Source organism: Felis catus, chromosome X (genome assembly GCF_018350175.1).
Source record: "Felis catus isolate Fca126 chromosome X, F.catus_Fca126_mat1.0, whole genome shotgun sequence".
NCBI lineage: Eukaryota > Metazoa > Chordata > Mammalia > Carnivora > Felidae > Felis > Felis catus.
The window spans coordinates 62,831,751-62,853,063 of record NC_058386.1 but is presented as its reverse complement, the minus strand read 5'-3'; the positions used below and the strand labels follow the sequence as shown (position 1 = coordinate 62,853,063).

The window sequence follows — 21,313 nt, the reverse complement described above, 5'->3', positions numbered from 1 at the left end:
GGTCTTCCCAAACAAACAAAAACTGAAGGAATTCATCACCACTAAACCAGTCCTACAAGAGATCCTAAGGGGGATTCTGTGAGTGAAATGTTGCAAGGACCACAAAGTACCAGAGACATCACTACAAGCATGACACCTACAGACATCACAATGACTTCTAAACCCATATCTTTCAATTATATCACTGAATGTAAATGGACTAAATGCTCCAACCAAAAGACATAGGGTATCAGAATGGATAAAAAAGCAAAACCTATCTATTTGCTATCTACAAGAGACTCATTTTAGACCCGAGGACACCTTCAGATTGAAAGTGAGGGGATGGAGAACTATCTATCATGCTACTGGAAGTCAAAGCTGGAGTAACTGTACTTATATCAAACAAACTAGACTTTAAATTAAAGGCTGTAACAAGAGATGAAGAACGGCATTATATAATAATTACAGGGTCTGTCCATGAGGAAGAGCTAACAATTATAAATGTCTATGTGCCAAATACGGGAGCCCCCAAATGTATAAAACAATCACAAACACAAGCAACCTTATTGAAAAGAATGGTAATTGCAGGGGACTTTGATACTCCACTTACAACAATGTATAGATCATCTTGACACAGGATCAATAAAGAAACAAGGGCCCTGAATGATACATTGGATTAGATGGACTTGACAGATATATTTAGAACTCTGCATCCCAAAGCAACAGAATATACTTTCTTCTCAAGTGCACATGGAACATTCTCCAAGATATATCACATACTATTTTGGGTCACAAAACAGCCCTTCATAAATGTAAAGGAATTCAGATCATACCATGCACACTTGCAGACCACAGTCCTATGAAACTTGAAATCAACCACAAGAAAAAGTCAGGAAAACCTCCAAAAGTATGGAAGTAAAGAACACCCTATTAAAGAATGAATGGGTGAACCAGGCAATTAGAGGAGAAATTTAAAAATATATGGAAACAGATGAAAATGAAAACACAACAATCCAAATGCTTTGGGATGCAGCGAAGGCAGTCCTGAGAGGAAAATACATTGCAATCCAGGCCTATCTCAAGGAACAAGAAAAATCCCAAATACAAAATCTAACAGCACACCTATAGGAAATAGAAGCAGAACAGCAAAGACACCCCAAACCCAGCAGAAGAAGAGAAATAATGAAGAGCAGAGCAGAAATAAACAATATAGAATCTAAAAAAACTGTAGAGGAGATCAGTGAAACCAAGAGTTGGTTTTTTGAAAAAATACACAAAATTGATAAACCTTTAGCCAGGCTTCTCAAAAGGAAAAGGGAGATGACCCAAATAGAAAAAATCATGAATGAAAATGGAATTATGACAACCAATCCCTCAGAAATACAAGCCATTATCAGGGAACACTATGAAAAATTATATGCCAGCAAACTGGGCAACCTGGAAGAAACGGACAAATTCCTAAATACCCACACACTTCCAAAACTCAAACAGGAAGAAATAGAAAACTTGAACAGACCCATAACCAGTGAATAAATTGAACGAGTTATCAAAAATATCCCAACAAATAAGAGTCCAGGACCCGATGGCTTCCCAGGGGAATTGTACCAGACATTTAAAGCAGAGATAATACCTAACCTTCCAAGCTATTCCAAAAAATAGAAAGGGAAGGAAAACTTCCAGACTCATTCTATGAAGCCAGTATTACTTTGATTCCTAAACCAGAGACCCAGTAAAAAAAGAGAACTACAAGCCAATATCCCTGATGAATATGGATGCAAAAATCCTCAATAAGATACTAGCAAATTGAATTCAACAGCATATAAAAAGAATTATATACCATGATCAAGCGGGATTCATTTGTGGGCTGCAGGGCTGTTTCAACGTTTGCAAATCAATCAATGTGATACATCCCATTAATAAAAGAAAAGATAAGAACCATATGATCCCGTCAATCGATGCAGAAAAGGATTTGACAAAATTCAGCATCCTTTCTTCAGAAAAACCCTCGAGAAAGTTGGGATAGAAGGAACATCCTTACACATCATCAAAGCCATTTATGAACAGCCCACAGCTAATATCATCCTCAATAGGGAAAAACTGAGAGCTTTCCCCCTGAGATCAGGAACACAACAGGGATGTCCACTCTCACCGCTGTTGTTGAACATAGTGTTGGAAGTGCTAGCATCGGTAAGCAGACAACAAAAGGAAATCAAAGGCATCAAAATTGGCAAAGATGAAGTCAAGCTTTCACTTTTTGCAGACGACATGATATTATACATGGAAAACCCGATAGACTCCACCAAAAGTCCGCTAGAACTGATACATGAATTCAGCAACGTCTCAGGATACAAAATCAATGTACAGAAATCAGTTGCATTCTTATACACTAACAATGAAGCAACAGAAAGACAAATAAAGAAACTGATCCCATTCACAGTTGCATCGAGAATCATAAAATACCTAGGAATAAACCTAACCAAAGATGTAAAAGATCTGTGTGCTGAAAACTATTGAAAGCTTATGAAGGAAATTGAAGAAGACAGAAATGGAAAAGCATTCCGTGCTGATGGATTGGAAGGATAAATATTGTCAAAATGTCAATACTACCCAAAGCAGTGTACACATTCCATGCAACAAAATTGCACCAGCATTCCTCTGAAAGCTAGAACATACAATCCTAAAGTTTGTATGGAACCACAAAAGACCCTTAATAGCCAAAGTAATTTTGAGGAAGAAGACCAAAGTGGGAAGCATCACAATCCCAGACTTTAGCCTCTACTACAAAGCTGTAATCATCAAGACAGCATGGTACTGGCACAAAAACAGACACATAGACCAATGGAGTAGAATAGAAACCCCAGAATTAGACCCACAAAAGTATAGCCAACTAATCTTTGACAAAGCAGCAAAGAATATCCAATGGAAAAAAGACAGTCTCTTTCACAAATGGTTTTGGGAGAGCTGGATGGCAACATGCAGAAGAATGAAACTAGACCACTTTCTTACACCATTCACAAAGATAAACTCAAAATAGGTAAAGGACCTGAATGTGAGACAGGAAACCATCAAAACCCTAGAGGAGAAAGCAGGAAAAAACCTCTCTGACCTCAGCCACAGCAGTTTCTTACTTGACACATCCCCAAAGGCAAGGGAATTAAAAGAAAATGAACTATTGGGACCTCATGAAGATAAAAAGCTTTTGCACTGCAAAGGAAACAGTCAACAAAACTAAAAGGCAAGCAACGGAATGGGAAGAGATATTTGCAAATGACATACCGGGCAAAGGGCTAGTATCCAAAATCTATACAGAACTCACCAAACTCCACACCTGAAAAACAAATAATTCAGTGAAGAAATGGGCAGAAAACTTGAATAGGCACATCTCTAAAGAAGACATCCAGATGGCCAACAGGCACATGAAAAGAGGTTCAGCATCACTCCTCATCAGGGAAATACAAATTAAAACCACACTGAGATATCGCCTCACGCCAGTCAGAGTGGCCAAAATGAACAAATCAGGAGACTATAGATGCTGGAGAGGATGTGGAGAAACGGGAACCCCCTTGCACTGTTGGTGGGAATGCAAATTGGTGCAGCCACTCTGGAAAACAGTGTGGAGGCTCCTCAAAAAATTAAAAATAGACCTACCCTATGACCCAGCAATAGCACTGCTGGGAATTTACCCAAGGGATACAGGAATGTTGATGCATGGGGCACTTGTACTCCAATGTTTATAGCAGCACTTTCAACAACAGCCAAATTATGTAAAGAGCCTAAATGTCCATTAACTGATGAATGGATAAAGAAATTGTGGTTTATATACACCATGGAATACTACGTGGCAATGAGAAAGAATGAAATATGGCCTTTTGTGGCAACATGGATGGAACTGGAGAGTGTGATGCTAAGTGAAATAAGTCATGTAGAGAAAGACAGATACTGTATGTTTTCACTCTTATGTGGAACCTGAGAAACTTAACTGAAGACCATGGGGGAGGGGAAGGTAAAAAAAAAAAAAAAAGTTAGAGAGGGAGGGAGCCAAAACTTAAAAGACTCTTAAAAACTGAGAACAAACTGAGGGTTGATGGGGTTTCGAGGGAGGAGAGGATGGGTGAGGGGTATTGAGGAGGGCACCTGTTGGGATGAGCACTAGGTGTTGTATGGAAACCAATTTGACAATAAATCTCACGTTAAAAAAAATTACAGAATAATCAAGGAAACTATTGTCTTCAGGAAACGTTAGCCACAAAATGAGTTAGCAGCAAGCCTGACAAAAGTTAACACACAAAACTAACAGCCTAATTAGATTCTCTAGGGCCTCAGATAATAGAAGTTTTTGATAAAGACTACAGTTATTTTTAGTGAGAATTTTAAATATCACACGTATAAGTTTATGCCATAAAATTTAAAACTTATGAGATAGACAATATTCTAGAAAAATATAACAACATTGAGTATTCTTTTGACAGTTGCCAAAAATTAGAAATGATGTACATGTCTATGAGAGGGACTGATGAGGAGATGCCATAATGTCTATGAGTAGAGCTAAAAATGATGGTATATTTGGGCAGTGGAATTCTACATAGAGGGTAGAGTGATTATGTAAGTCTCACTTTGAATGAAAAATTATAAGCTACATTTATTGAAGAAATAAATCATATAAAGATACATCCAGTATGTACTGATTACATGTAGTTTAAAAACATGAAAGGTAATATAGGGTTTAGGCATACATGTGTAGTGAAAATATAAAAACATACACAAAAATAGTATGTATAGAATTGAGGGCTTTATTTTATTTTGATTTATATATATTTGTGTTTTTACTTTTTTAAGTGTAGTTGACTCAATATTACATTAGTTTCAGGTGTACAACTTAGTGATTTGACAAGTTTATGCATTATGCTATATTCCCCACAAATGTGGCTATCATTTGTCCTGCTGTATTGCTATTAATATCATTAACTGTATTCCTTATGCTGTGCCTTTTATTCTCATGACTTGGTTTGTTCTATGTATTTATAGGTCTGATACTGCTTTTTGTTTATTCATTTGTTTTGCTTTGTTTTTAGATTCCCATGAGTTAACTCATTCCATAACCAGAGACCTGTATGTCCCTCTCCCCTTCACCCATTTTGTCTGCCCATCCTCTTCCCCTCTGGCAACACTGTTTGTTCTCTGTATTTATATATCTGATTCTGCTTTTTCTTTATTCATTTTTTAAGATTCCGCTTATGGGCAGAATCATATGGTATTTTCCCTTATGAGTCTGACTTATTTCACATACCTTAATGCCCTGTAAATCTAGAGAGTTTTTATAAGTTGGGATTTTAGAAACCTCCTAGAAAGAAGGGAGGGATAGAAGAGTATGCAATTGGGTATGGTTACATATTAGTCGTTAACTGCATCAGAAGCAGATTTAATTAATAAGTGGTAAAATTTAATAAAGATTGGATGTGGGAAACACTGCTGTTCATTATATTCTATATACTTTTGTGAATGTATAAAATATTTTGTTTATAACAAAAATGTGTAAAAATTTAAAATAGTTTGCATTAAAAAGCAGTTCAGGGATGGTACAAAAACCAGGTAAACCTTTATGTTCCTTGTTTTGAATTGAACTGTTTATGTTTAGATATTAATGGATTATTTTGTATTACTTTCTTCTTACATCTTTTATAGTCAAAAGTTTGCGGGGAAAATAAGAAAATGATTTAACATGATATCATTCTGAGATCAATCCTTGTTTGTTTTCCAGAATTCTATTAGGAAAGAGAAATGTTTCATGCCCCTAAGATCTTTTCTCTCTTGATCTCTGAGTCAGTCTGTCTCTTCCCTCCCTCCTCTCCTCCCTACCTTTCTCTGTCTTTCTTTGGTTCTCTAGGTCTTTTTCTCTCCTAGTCTCTGTCTCTTGGGATGTGTGTTGGGAGTTATACTCTCTTAGTGCCTTGGGAGCTTTGCCTCTTAGGGTCTCTGTTTTTCTGAGTCTCTCACTCCCAGGGTCTTTCTCTTGCTTACTCTCTCACTTGATGTGCCTGCTCCCACTCAATGTTTTTCTTCCTTTGCATCCAAATGTGTGTGTTTGTGTGTGTCTGACTCCCTGTCTCTTTCTCTCCCTCTCCTAGGGTGGGTTTGTCCCCTCTACTCCACTCCCCCACCTTGTGTCTTTTTCTCACAGTATAACCCTCTCTTTCCTGGGGTGGTCTTTTTTTCCCTCTTTTTGCAAGAGGGTGCCCTCCCTCCCTGTCATCCCCCTCTTCCCTCTCCTCTTCTTCCTTCCCCTCTCTCCCTCTCTCTCGTCTTTCTCTTGGTGCCTGTCTTAATCCTTCTTTCAGGATCTTTCAGTTTTCTTTCCTTATTTGCCTACTTATTTATGTTTCATTTGTTTTATTTAGGTAAAGCTACTTCTTCCTCTAATCCAAGCAGCCCAGCTCCAGACTGGTACAAAGATTTTGTTACAGATGCTGATGCTGAGGTTTTAGAACATTCTGGAAAAATGGTACTTCTCTTTGAAATTCTTCGAATGGCAGAGGAAATTGGGGATAAAGTGTAAGTTTCTCCTATTTTTATTCTATAAATGAACCTTTTTAATAATCATTCTGTTGTTTAAACAATTTATTTGAAGAAATCTGTTTTGTTTTCTTCCTTAGAAAGATGTAATTTTTTTGGTTAATGTAGTGATAGACCACTGTCTTCCTTCTAAGCCACTAGTTCTGAGTGCATATTCTGGTTATTTCTTCATTGTGGTTTTCCCTTTCTGGCTATTGCACCTTGAACTTATTTCTTTGAGCCAAGCCTCTGATGGATATCTATATTTCATTATCTTTAAACTTATTTTTCAATCCATGTAGTGTGGTTTCTACCATGTCACTTTATTGAGATTTTTTTCCCCCCTAAAGTCAGTTAGTGACCTTTTAATCTCCAAATCTAGTACCCTTCAGACTGTATTTCACCTCTTTGACTATTCTCCATAATTTCTCCTTTGTTTTTGTTCCTGTTTTACTTCTGGCATTTGTGTCCCCATTCCCTTCCTTGCGTCCCTGCCTTCCCCTCTCATCCTTCAAATTACTATTCAGAAAACATACTTTTAATATTTTGAACCATACTTACTGTTTAGGTTGTTATAAGGTCCCAACATCTGATCATAAAATATCTTAAAAATGTGTCTGTGATTCTTTAATAACAGTTTAACATAAGGCTGAAATAAACCTTTTATCTTAAAAACTTTCAAACTTAGTTCTTTTAACTCTTGGAAGGAGGTAGATCTGCTATTAATATTTCTAATCCATCTTTTAATATACATCTAATGTTAATACATTCTTTTTTTTTTAATTTTTTTTTAAATTTTAATGTTTATTTCTGAGAGACAGAGCATGAGTGGGGGAGGGGCAGAGAGAGAGGGAGACACAGAATCAGAAGCAGGCTCCAGGCTCTGAGCTGTCAGCACAGAACCCGATGCGGGGCTCGAACTCACAAACCGTGAGATCATGACCTGATCTGAAGTCGGTCGCTCAACTGACTGAGCCACCCAGGCAACCCTAATGTTAATGCATTCTAATATACTTGTATGTCTTTTCACTGGATAGTGAGTTGTTTGAAGACACAGACTGTTTTATTATTTTTATTAACTTACTATATCTTGCACTTAGTAATTACTCGATAAAATTTATTTTTGTTGTATATTACGACTTTATTTACACAGAAACAAGTGGTTCAGATATGTGATGAATGGAGTGACAGTATTGGAGGTAAAGGACATGTTTTGGAATAGAAATAACAGGATTTAGTACATTAAATTCAGGGCAATAAGAATGAAAGAGTAGTCAAAAATGACTCCTAGGCTTCCAGACCAGGAGGCTGGTGAATTCTGGTGCTACTTACTAAAATGGAGAATAGGGAAGAACTACGTTTATTAGACATTGTAAAGAAGTCTGTTCTGGCTATGTTAAGTTTGAGAGCCCTATTAGATATCCATAGAAGATGCAAGTAAAAAGTGGATATTTGAATTCAGCATTCCTAAGAAGTCAGGAGAAATGATTGCTCTGACATGCTTTGCTCTTTTCTGCTATCAACTTCTGTAGTTTAAAATTAATTTTTATTTGGGTACCATACAAGAATTTTAAGAATATGGAAGGGATTTTAGTGGTCTTTTAATTTCCTAGGCAGTGCAAGAATCTCTTCCACCATTTTCATCATGATGTTCTCGTAGCCTCTCCTATAGTAGAACATTTGCCATTTCAGAAGGCTACCTATAGTTGAATATTTCAAATTTTTAGAAATTGTATCCTTATCTTTAGTTTGTACTTTATCCCTATACATTTTCCTTGTGCTTTAAAATTGAACATATCTTTTTGCTTTTTTTACACTCTTATAGTGATATTTTTTTAGTTATAAGCCCAACTGATAGACATTATCAGTGCTAATACTATAAAACTATGCATTTCCTTAACTGTGATTACCACTATTCTTTATTTGTCCAACATTTCCTTATGGAAGTTTTCAAACATAAAAAGAGAAAGAATTTTACAGTGAATACCCCCATATACCTATCACCTAGCATCTATACTATATTCTATATTTCATTGTACTGTCTTTATTACATATCTATTTATCTATCCATCTTATTCTCCTGGTGCCTTCCAATGCAGGTTGCAGACATCAGTAGTACTGTTTTAATTGTCTCCTTTTTCAGATAATGATGGGTTCATCTCTCTTGTCACTTTTAGCTTTTTTTTTTTTTTCTCTGCATTGATCTATTCTTTGTATGGCCTAATTTCATAGGTTTTAAACATACTTCAGTTTTTTAGCAGCCATCTCAAAATGTGATCACAGCAAACAAAACACTTCAACTGAGTTTTTATTAACACAGAGTTATAGTAAAGCAGGTTCTTGTTTATTCTGGGCCCTATAGTTCATCCATGCGGTCCAATAGAGAGGTTTTCCAACATCTAAGTAACACTGTTGGTTCATATTGAACTCATGGTCAACTGAGACTCTCGTTTATTTTTTTTTATTTTTATTTTTTTTTTCAACGTTTATTTATTTTTGGGACAGAGAGAGACAGAGCATGAATGGGAGAGGGGCAGAGAGAGAGGGAGACACAGAATCGGAAACAAGCTCCAGGCTCTGAGCCATCAGCCCAGAGCCCGATGCGGGGCTCGAACTCACGGACCGCGAGATCGTGACCTGGCTGAAGTCGGACGCTTAACCGACTGCGCCACCCAGGCGCCCCTCTCGTTTATTTTTTAAAGAAGAACTGCTGTTAAATCAGATTTTTCTATTCTCTATTTGTGCAGTTGATCTTTTGACCCAAGTGTAAACTTGATATTTCATGGGGCAAAAGATAAATGAATTCCAGTGATTTTAGCCAATGGTGTGTTGATAAATGTTTAACAACTGACTCTTCAGAAAAATAATAGCACAAAAGGAAATGAAGCAAGAAAGAAAAGCTCTAATTTATAACATTTGCTGATTTTCATAGTCAAATACTGCCATGTTCAATTTTAAGCTATCATCATGATGTCAGTGGTGGGAAGAAATGCTAACAATCTACTTTCCTGTTCCAAGCTAGCTATAGCTAATTCCAGTACACTACTGGTTTCAGTCCAACCCTTCTAACTTGTTTTCTGTCATTTAAATATTAAAATTTGATTAAATTTTAATTTTCCAGATTTTTTCTATATGTATGAATTTGATTTGTATTGATTTTATATTTTCATAGGAGTCACTAATAGATAAAGCCAAGGTAGTTTATACAAGTATGAAAATTATTACCAATCCGGGCAGTAGTTTTTCATGTTATCTGCAACTAGAAAAAGTTAACAGAGATAACCATTAGTATGTAGCCACTTAATCCTAATAATACCACCTTTTTCATAGTGAGGTTTTTCTGAGCTCAGTGGTTCCCAGAACCGGTCTTAATGCTGACTCAAGTCAACCTTTTTCCAGAATAGTAACCCAAATTCCAGATTAATTCCAATTAAATAAATAATTGGTATTTCTAAGAATAAGTTTCCTAGTTATAGGAATTGCAAGAAACTTAATCTGTAGCTCAGAAAGAAGTGATTCAGTAAAGATTTTGATTCTGGGAAAGATAATCAACCTACTGAGGGATCAAGGCCGTTGGTCATTTACACTTAGTATTGGGAATAAATTCATTTCCTTACCAGTATACCAGGAGTACCAACTAGGAGACATTAGACTTCCATAGTGCATGCAGAGTTTAGGAAGTCATACAATAGCCAGTGCATATGTTGTTAACTCCAACAGCTGTTTCATAACTTGAGTTGTTCTTTTTAGTTCTACTAAATCTGAAGACGTCCAGCATTGAGTGTTGAAGGATCTTCTGGAGTCATAAAAGCATCATTCTCTTATAGTACAGCTTTCAGAATCAATCAAAACCAAACTGCTTGGACAGATGTCTAGTTCCTTATATACTAACCTACTTTGTTTGCATATGTAAGGGATAGAATGAGCCTTCCTTCATTCTCTTTCTAGATTTTTTTTTCATTTCCTGTGTATAATTATGTCCACTTCTCACCAAAGGGATAGATGAGAGTAGTGATTTTCAAACTGTTTCTCAGAGCCCTTGAAAGTTGGTGACCTAGAGCAAAGGCTAAGGGGCCAGTGACACTTTTACCTTCTTCTACCCCAAGGCACCCTGATTTTATGTGTGTGTGTGTGTGTGTATATTTTTTTTATTTAAGTCCCAGTTAGTTAACATACAATGTAATTGTAGTTTCAGGTTCAACAGGTGATGGGGATTAAAGAGTGTACTTGTGATGAGCATCAGGTGTTGTATAGAAGTGTTGAATCACTATATAGTAATTATATTGAAATTATTTATTATATTTAATACCGCATGAGCCATTTTCATGGCTAAAATCAGGAGTTAGAAAACTATTGGGATGGAGAATCAGGAATCTGCAGACATATTTGAAATGGAATAACAAAGTGTTTTAGAATTTGTATAAGTCTAAAATTACTCAAATACTTTTAATAAGACTTTTTTATCATATTCACTAAGTAGTGTCTTTTATACAATAAAAGTTTTAAATTTTGCTGAAATCCTGTTTATCAGCTTTTTTCCTGTAGATCATACTTTTGGTGTTCTAAGAATTGTTTGTCTAACGCCAAGTTACACGAATTTTCTTAATTGTGTTTTTTAAACATTCTACAGTTTAACATTTTAAATTTAGATTTATGCTGCATCTTGAATTATTTTTTGTATAAAGTGTGAGATTTAGGCCAAAATGCTTTTTTTTTTTTTTTTTTTTTTTTTTTTTTTTTTTTTGCATATGGATGTTGAATTTTGCCAAGATCATTGTTGAAAAAATTATCCTTTTTCCACTGAATTGCCTCTGCTCTTTGTAAAAAACCATTTAGCTAACTATATTGTGTGGCTTTCTATATCTGGACCCTATATTCTGTTCCATTGATTTGTGCTTGTCCCTTAATCAGCACTACATTCTGATTACTTAAGCTTTGTAAACGTAGAAATCACGTAGAATTAGGCCTCCAACTTTTTCAAAGTTGTTTTGGGTACTGTGTGTGCTCAGCATTCTCATATAAACTTTAGAATCAGCTTGTTAATTTCTCAAAAGTCATACTATAGTTTTGATTAGAATTGTGTTGAATTTGTAGACCAATTTGGGAAGAAGTGATATCTTTACTATGTGAATATTCTAATTCATGAACGCTCTCCATTTTTTTAGCCTTGTTTTCAGCCAGTCTCTCATATCTCTGGACTTGATTGAAGATTTTCTTGAATTGGCTAGTAGGGAAAAGACAGAAGATAAAGATAAACCTCTTATTTATAAAGGTAAGTTACAAACATTTCTGAATTATAATTTTTGTATATGTGTTGCCGAAGCGAGCACTGTATTATAATTTTTGAAACCTTCATTTAAATGTATTTTACAAGCATTTTAACAATAAAAGAAAAAAATACTACCCAGACACACAACTTTAATGTATTCATTTTTTCTGCACATTCTTCTTGTCCTTATGTAGGTAAATATGGTCTTAACTGTTGGAATTGTAACATAAAATAAGATTTTTTGTTTTTTTTGTTTTTGTAAAGAGCTTTATTGAGATATAATTCACATATCATGCAGTTCAACCATTTTAAGTGAACAGTTTATTCGTTTTTAGTATATTCATGGAGTTGTGCAACCATCACCACAACTTTCAACCATTTTAATCGCCACCAAAGAAACCCTGTACCCTTTAGCTGTTACCCTCCTACCCGTGCCTTCCACCTCTTCAAACCTTAAGCAGTCACTCATCAATCTACTTTCCTGTTTCTATAGATTAACCTGTTCTGAAACTTTCATATAAAGGGATTCATATAATATGTGTTTTTTTGTGACTGGTTTTTTTTCATATAGTGTGTTTCAGGGTTATTCCATGTTGTAGCATGTGTCAATATTGTATTCATTAGGTAATAAAGACCTAATATTCCATTGTATGGATAATACCCACATTTTGATTATCCATTTATTCATTCATATATATCTGGGTTGTTTTCACCTTTTGACTGTTGTGAACAGTGCTATGATAAATATTTGTATTCAAGTATTTAAGCATCTGTTTTCACTTCTTTTGGTTGTATACTTAGGAATGGAATTATTGGGTATTGTGGTAATTTTATGTTTAACTTACTGAGGAACCACCAAACTGTTTTCCTTACTGGCTGTACTATTTTGCATTTCCACAAGCAGTGTACAAGGGTTCCAGTTTCTCCACATCTTCACCAATAGTTATCTTCTGTTTTGTTTTGCTTTGCTTTGCTTTGCTTTGTTTTATTACAAGCATACCTCAGGGATATTGAGGGTTTGGTTCCAGACCACTGCAAAAAAGCCTGGAGCCTGCTTTGGATTCTTTGTCTCCCTCTCTCTCTCTCTGCCCCTCCCCCACTCACGCTCTCTCTCAAAAAAATGAATAATCATTAAAAAAATAAGACAGCAGTGAAGTTTGCTGCATTGATTGACTTTTTACATGAACAGTTTCTGTGTAGCATGCAATGCTGTTTGGTAACATTTTGCCCCCAATAGAATTCCTTTCAAAATTGGATTCAGTCTTCTCAAACCCTGCTGCTGCTTTATCAAATAAGTTTATATAACATTTTGGATCATTTGTTGTCATTTCAGTGATCTTCAGAGCATCTTCACCAGAAGTAAATTCCACCTCAAGAAACCACTTCTTTTTCTCATCTGTAGGAGGCAAATCCTCATCTGTTCAAGTTTTATCTTGACATTGCAACAATTCAGTCCTATCTTCAGGCTTCACTTCTCTTTTTTTTTTTTCAAAAAACTTTTTTAAGTTTATTTATTTTAAGACAGAGACAGTGTGAGTGGGGGAGGGGTAGAGAGGGAGACAGAAAATCCCTAGCAGGCTCTGTGCTGCCAGGGTGGAGCCCAATGTAGGGATCAAACCCACTAAAGTGTGAGATTATGACCTGAGCTGAAACCAAGAGTTGGATGCTTAACCGACTGAGCCACCCAGGCACCCCTCAGGCTTCACTTCTAATTCCAGTTGTCTTGCTATTTCAATCACATCTGAAGTTATTTCTTCCAGTGAAATCTTGAACCTCTAAAATTCATCTATGAGGGTTGGATTCAACTTCTTCCAAATGTCGATATTTTGACCTCTTCCCATGAATCACAAATGTTCTTTTTTATTATTTTTTATTTTGAAAGAGAGAGAGTGTGTGCATGCAAGCAGGGGAGGAGCAAAGAGAGAGGGAGAGAGAGAATCCCAAGCAGGTTCTGCACCATCAGTGCAGAACCCAATGTGGGTCTGAACCCATGAACTGTGAGATCATCACCTGAACTGAAATCAAGTTGGATGCTTAACTGACTGAGTCACCCACGTGCCCCCACAAATGTTCTTAATAGCACCTAGAATGGTGAATGCTTTCCAGAAGGTTTTCAATTTATTTTGAGGCTACAGCCTTACAAAATGTATTTCTTAAATCATAAAACTCGAATGTTTAAATTACTCTTTCATCTATGGGCTGCAGAATAAATGGTGTGTTAGCAGATCATGAAAACAACATTAATCTTGTGTTCATTTTCATAAGACTTCTTGGCTGATGAGGTGCATGGTCAATGAGCAGTAGTATTTTGAAAGAAGCCTTTTTTTTCCTGAGCAGTAGGCCTCAACAGTGGACTTACAATACTTAGTAAACCAGGTCAAAAACAGATGTGCCGTCATCCAGGCCTTATTGTTCCCTTTATAGAGCACAGGCAGTGTAGATTTAGCTTAATTCTTCAGAGGCCCTGGATTTTCAGAATAGTAAATGAGTATTAGCTTCAACTTAAAGTTACCAGCTGAATTAGCCCCTAAGAAGAGAGTCAGTCTGTTCTTTGAGTTTTGAAGCCAGGCATTGACTTCTCTCTAGCTATGAAAGTCAGAGATGACATCATCTTGTAATAGAAGGCTGTTTTGTCTACATTGAAAATATATTGTTTAGTATAGCCACCTTTACTAATTATTTTAGCTAGATCTTCTGGATAACCTGCAACAGCTTTTACATCAGCACTTGTTGCTTCACCTTGCACTTTTGTGTTATGGAGACCACTTTCTTTATATCTCACGAGTCAACCTCTGCTTGCTTTAAACTTTTATTTTGCAGCTTCTTCACCTCTCTTGGCTTTCATAGAACTGGAGAGAGTTAGGGCCTTGCTCTGGATTAGATTTTGGCCTAATGAAATGTTATGACTGATTTGATTTTCTATCCAGACCACTAAAACTTTTTCCACATCAGCAATAAGACTGTTTTGCTTCTTTAAACATTCATGTGTTCACTGGAGTAGCACTTTTAATTTCCTTGGAGAACTTTTCCTTTGCATTTACAACTTGGCTAACTGGCAGAAGAGGCCTAGCTTTAGGCCCATCGCATCTGTCAACATGCCTTCCTCATTAAGCTTAATCATTTCTAGCTTTTGACTTAAAGTGAGAAACATATGACTCCTCCTTTTACTTGAACACCTAGAGGCCAAGTGTAGGGTTATTAATTGGCCCAATTTCATTATTATTGTGTCTCAGGAAATAGGAAGGTCTGAGGAGAGGGAGAAATGTGGGGGATTGGCCAGTTGGTGGAACAGTCAGAACATACACAACACATATTAGTGAAGTTCTCTGTCTTCAGTGGGTGTAATTTGTTGTACCTCAAAATAGTTACAATAGTAACATCAGATTTTACTGAACACAGGTCACCATAACGAATATGATAATGAAAAAGTTTGAAATATTGCTAGAATTTCCAAAATGTGACACAGAGACACAGAGTGCGCAAATGTACCAATAGACTTGCTTGACACAGGGTTGCCACAAACCTTCAATTTGTGAAAAAACAGTATGTGAGAAATATCACAATAAAATAAGGCCAGCTTGTAAAGCCATCCTAGTGGCTATGAAGTGGTATCTCATTGTGATTTTGATTTGTGTTTCTCTAATGACTCATAATGTTGAACATCTTTTCATGTTTTTATTGACTATTTGTATCTTTGGAGAAATGTTTATTGAGGTCCTTTGCCCATTTTTGAATTTAGTTATTTGTCATTGAGTTAAGTTTTAGGAGGTTTGTTTTATATTTTCTGCATATGAAGCTCTTATTAAATATATGATTCACAAATATTTTCTCTTGTTCTGTGGGTTGTCATTTCACTTTCTTTTTTAAAAAATTTTAGTGTTTATTCATTTTTTTTTGAGAGAGAGGGGGAGAGGGGCAGTGAGAGAGGGAGACACAGAATCTGAAGCAGGCTCCAGGCTCTGAACTGTCAGCACAGAGCCAGATGCAGGGCTCAAACCCATGAACTGCGAGATCATGATCTGAGCTGAAGTCAGACATTTAACTGACTGAGCCACCCAGGTGCCCCTCACTTTCTTGATAGTATTTTTTGATGGACACAAGTTATTCTTTTTGATGAAGTCCAGGAGATCTGTATTTTCTTTTGTTACTTGTGCTGTTGGTGTTATATCTAAAAAACCATTGCCAGATATGTTCATGAAGATTTATCCCTATGTTTCTTTCAAAGAATTGTATAGCTTTTGCTCTTATATTTAGGTTTTTGATCCATTTTGAGTTGATTTCTATATATAATGTGAAGTTAAGGTCCAAATTTCTATATAGGATGCGAAGTAAAGGTCCAACTTCAGTCTTTTGCTGTGGCTATTCAGTTATCCTTGCACTATTTCTTGAAAGGACTATTCTTTCCCTGTTTAATGGTCTTGGCACCCTTGTTGAAAATCAGCTGGTCATAGACCCGTAGGCTTATTTCTTGATTCTTAGTTCTATTCCACTAATCTATATCAGTCCTTATGCCAGTAACATACTGTCTTGATTATCTTTGCTTTGAAAGTAAGTTTGGAAAGTGAATCATCCTGTTTTGTTCTTCTTCAAGATTGTTTAGGCTATTCTGGGTCCCTGGCAATTCCATATGAATTTTCAAATCAGTTTGTAAATTTCTACAGAGAAGTCAGCACAGGGATTCTGATTAGGATTCTAACTGGGATTATGATAGGGATTACGTTGAATCTTTATTTCATTTTAGGAAGCATTGCCATCTTAACAGTATTCAGTCTTCTGATCCATGAACTAGGATGTTTTAGAATTTATTTAAGTCTTTAATTTTCTTTCACAAGTGTTTTGTAGTTTTTAGTACATACATTTTTCATGTTGTGTGTTAATTTATTCCTACTTATTTTATTCTTTTTGATGGTAATTTAAATGGAATTTTGTTTTTAATAATAATTTTGGATTGTGTCTTGCAAATGTTTTTAAAAAATTCAGTTTTACATATTAATTCAATTATTAGTCCTAATAGTTTTTAAGTGGAAAAAGGGTTTTCCATATACAAGATCATATTATTTGCAAATAAAGATAATTTATATTTTCCTTTCCAATGTGGATTACTTCTATTTCTTTTTCTTGACCAATTTCCGTGGTTATACCTCTTAGTACAGTGTTGAGTGACAAGAGCAGATGCCCTTTTCTTGTTCTTAATCTTGGGGGAGAGAGCATCTGATCTTTCACCATTAGTATAGTGTTGTAGTTTTTTCATAGAAGCTGAGGAAGTTCCTTTCTATTTCCAGTTTTGTAATTTTTTTATCATGAATGGTGTTAGATATTGTCAAATGATTTCTCTGCATCTACTGAGATTATCATATGGGTTTTTAAAATTCTTTTGATATGGTACATTACTTTGAATGTCAGATAGTAAACCAACCTTGCATGCCTGGGATAAATCCCTTTTGGTCATGGTATATAATTCGCTATATGTTGCTGGATTCTGTTTTCTAATATTTTGTTGAGGATTTGTGCATCCTTGTTCATAAGAGATACTAGTTTTCAGTTTTGTGTTCTTTTACTGTTTGGTTTTGGTATGAGGCTAATACTGCCCTCATTTTAATGAATTGGGAAGTATTCCTTTTCCTGTTTTTTGAAAGAGTTTGAAAAAAAATGAAAGAGTTTGGGAAGAATTGATGTTAGTTCTTTTTAAAATGTTTGCCAGAAATGAGAAAGAATGAAATATGGCCCTTTGTAGCAACGTGGATGGAACTGGAGAGTGTGATGCTAAGTGAAATAAGCCATACAGAGAAAGACAGATACCATATGTTTTCACTCTTATGTGGATCCTGAGAAACTTAACAGAAACCCATGGGGGAGGGAAAGGAAAAAAAAAAAGAGGTTAGAGTGGGAGAGAGCCAAAGCATAAGAGACTGTTAAAAACTGAGAACAAACTGAGGGTTGATGGGGGGTAGGAAGGAGGGGAGGGTGGGTGATGGGTATTGAGGAGGGCACCTTTTGGGATGAGCACTGGGTGTTGTATGGAAACCAATTTGACAATAAATTTCATATATTGAAAAAAAATAAAAATAAAATGTTTGCCAGAATTCAGTAGTGAAGCTATCTGGACCTAGGCTTTTCTTGTGGGTAGTTTTTATCATCATTATCAATAGCATTATTGTAAAATATACATAACATAAAATTTAACATTTTGTCAGAGTAAAAAGGCAACCTACAGTACAGGAGAAAACATTTGCAACTCATATATCATTTAAGGGGTTAATATCCAGAATACATAAAGAACTACAATTCCACAATAAACAGATAATCTAATTCAAAAAATGGGCAAAAGAAACAGACACTTGAAAAGATGCTCAACATCACTCATCATCAGGGAGATACAGATCAAAACCACTTTGAGATACCACCTCACACTGGTCAGAGTGGCTAAAATTAACAACTCAGGAAACAACAGCCGCTGGTGAAGATGTGTGGAGAAATGGGAATCCTCTTGCAGTGTTGGTGGGAATGCAAACTGGTGCAGCCACTCTGGAAATCAGTGTGGAAGTTCCTTAAAAAATAAAAAATAGAACTACCCTACAACCCAGCAATAGCACTACTAGGAATTTATACAGGGGATACAGGAGTGCTGATTCATAGGGGCACAAGTACCCCAATGTTTATAGCAGCAGTTTCAACAATAGCCATATTGTGGAAAGAGCCTAAATGTCCATCAACTGATGAATGGATAAAGAAGATGTGGTTTGTATATACAATGGGATACTACTTGGCACTGAGAAAGAATGAAATCCTGCCATTTGCGACAATGTGGATGGAACTGGAGGGTGTTATGCTAAGTGAAATAAGTCAGTCACAGAAGGACAGATATCATATGTTTTCACTCATATGTGGAATTTGAGAAACTTAACAGAAGATCATGGGGGAAGGGAAGGGGAAAAATAGTTTCAAGCAGAGAGGGAGGCAAACCCGTAAGAGACTCTTAAATACAGAGAACAAACTGAGGGTTGATGGGATGTCAGGGGAGAGGGAAAATGGGTGTTGGGCATTGAGGAAGGCATTTGTTGGGATGAGCACTGGGTGTTGTATGTAAGCAATGAATCACGGGAATCTACCTCCAAAACAAGAGCACACTGTATACACTGTATGTTAGCCAACCTGACAAATTATATTTTTAAAAAATGGGCAAAAGATTCAAATAGACATTTCTCTAAAGATAATATACAAATGACCTACAAGCACATGAAAATATGCCCAGCATCACTAATCATTAGAGAAATGTAAATCAAAACCATAATGAGATACAACCTCACACCTATTGGAATAGCTAACTTCAAAAAAAAAAATCAGTAAATACTGGGTTGGTAATGATGTAGAGATTTTGAAACATTTGTGCACTATTGGTAGGAATGTAAAATGATACAGCCACTGTGGAAAATAGTATAAAATTTCCTCAAGAAATTAAAACTAAAATTATCATATGACCCAACAATAACACTTCTGGGTATATACCCAAAATAATTGATAGCGTGGTCTCTGAGATATTTGTACACCAATATTCATAGCTACATTATTCACAATAATGAAAAGGTAGTAACAATCCAAGTGTATATTGGTAGGTGGATGGATAAACAAAATGTGGTATAAACACACAGTAGAATATTTCTCAGCTTTTAAAAGGAAGGAAATCTTGTCACATGCTATAATATGGATGAACCCTGAGACAGAGTTCATTAAGGTTATTAAATGAAATAAGCCAGCACAAAAAAAAGATGAATACTATGCAATTCCATCCACTTCAGATGTCTACAGTAGTCAAATTCACAGAGACAGAAAGTAGAATGGGCTTACTATGGGGAAGGGAGAATGGGGAGTTGTTTAATGTGTATAGAGTTTCGCTTTGCAAGATGAGAATGTTCTGGAGATACGTTAACACTACTGAACTATACACTTAAAATCAACCGATGGTAAATTTTATGGTGTCTGTTTTTTCTACCACAATTTAAGAAGATACATCACCAGCTCCTAGTGGAGATTGGGTAAAATAGGAGGTTAGTTTGTTTTGCACCAAATCTTTCTGATTTATGTTTGTGTTTTGTTAAAAATACAAATTTTTAAAAACTGGTAAGAGATACAGGACAAGAAAATTAAAACTCTGTAATGATTTTTTAGTCTATAAGACAGATTTATATTTAAAATTAGTGGACATTAGGGGTGCCTGGGTGGCTCAGTCGGTTGGGTGTCTGACTAACTTAGGTCATGATCTTGTGGTCTGTGGGTTCGAGCCCCGTATCAGGCTCTATACAGAGCCCAGAGTCTGCTTCATATTCTGTGTCTCGTTCTCTCTCTGCCCCTCTCCCACTTGTGCTCAGTCTCTCTCAAGAATAAATAAATATTAAAAAAATAAAATTAGTGGACATATATACATATATTTGATGAGTATCTTAGGAAACACACTTGTAGTCCCTTTCTGAAAGAGCTGATAGTCTAATGGTGAATACAGATATTAAATACAAATAAATTAAATGCCCAAGAAATTGAGGGAACAGTATTTCTGTGATTTAAGGAGTCTTCTAATCTGTTTGCCTCAGGATATCTCAGATAGCTCCTTAGTCTATCTTAACCATATTTCCCCTACTCAGTCAATTAATAGAAAAAAGGAAAACCAAATTGGGAGGAGAGAGATAGGAAGAGGAAAAGGATTTTACCATTTTGACCATTTTTAAGTGTACTGTTCTATGGCATTAAGTATACCCATATTACCATGCAGCCATAACCACCATTTTAAAAAATTAATTTTCACCTCTTTTGCTGGGAAGCAAGTCCATGGAGCTCCTTATGCTGTCACACCAAGAGTTCCTCTTCCTATAAATTAAATTTGTTTTTTTTTTTTTTTTTGCGGATCATTTCACAAACATTTGGATGTTACTTTGTACATGATGTTACTATATATATCACTTTCAGTTCTACAGTAATCTGTCTAATAAAAATCATAACTTACTTAACTTTTGCCATTATTATACATTTGGATTATTGTACTCAATTTTTCACTATTACAGGTAATCTACCATGGGTACTTTGATAGTAGTGGGTGGGTTTTTAAAATTTTCTTTGGGTTAAATTTACACATAAAATTACTGAATTTAAGGGTATACTGTTTTTCTATTTGAGAATAATACAGTGTATATTATGAATACTATTTACAGTATCCTTATTTCTTTATGTGAATATTAAAATTGACAGTTACTTCTTATCAATAACATAAAAATTATTTAGGTTTTCTTTCCAATAAAAAGTAATCTGTTTATTATTCAAATCTTTTCTTCAGATAATTGTGTAGTTATTTGAATGATCGGAATCATATTTTTCTTTTAACAGCTATTGAGATATAAACATTTTTGATGAAGAAATATTTTGAAAAAGCAGGCTATATATATTGTGGCCTTTCTTTAATTTTACATATAACTGACACAATACCCTATTAGTTTCAGGTGTACGTCATAATAATTTGATATTTTTTAT

At 35.5% G+C, this 21,313-nt stretch overlaps 1 protein-coding gene across 10 annotated transcripts in view; it reads left to right on the top strand.

The window, feature by feature from the left end:
* Positions 1 to 21,313, top strand: part of ATRX (ATRX chromatin remodeler) — a 312,306-nt gene that overhangs the window by 230,893 nt on the left and 60,100 nt on the right. For all 10 annotated transcript variants that reach the window (XM_045051014.1, XM_045051016.1, XM_045051015.1 and 7 more), the window contains 2 exons: positions 6,375 to 6,528; positions 11,694 to 11,800. In XM_045051014.1, the coding sequence (XP_044906949.1) occupies positions 6,375 to 6,528; positions 11,694 to 11,800 (261 nt within the window). The remainder of the gene's footprint in view (positions 1 to 6,374; positions 6,529 to 11,693; positions 11,801 to 21,313) is intronic.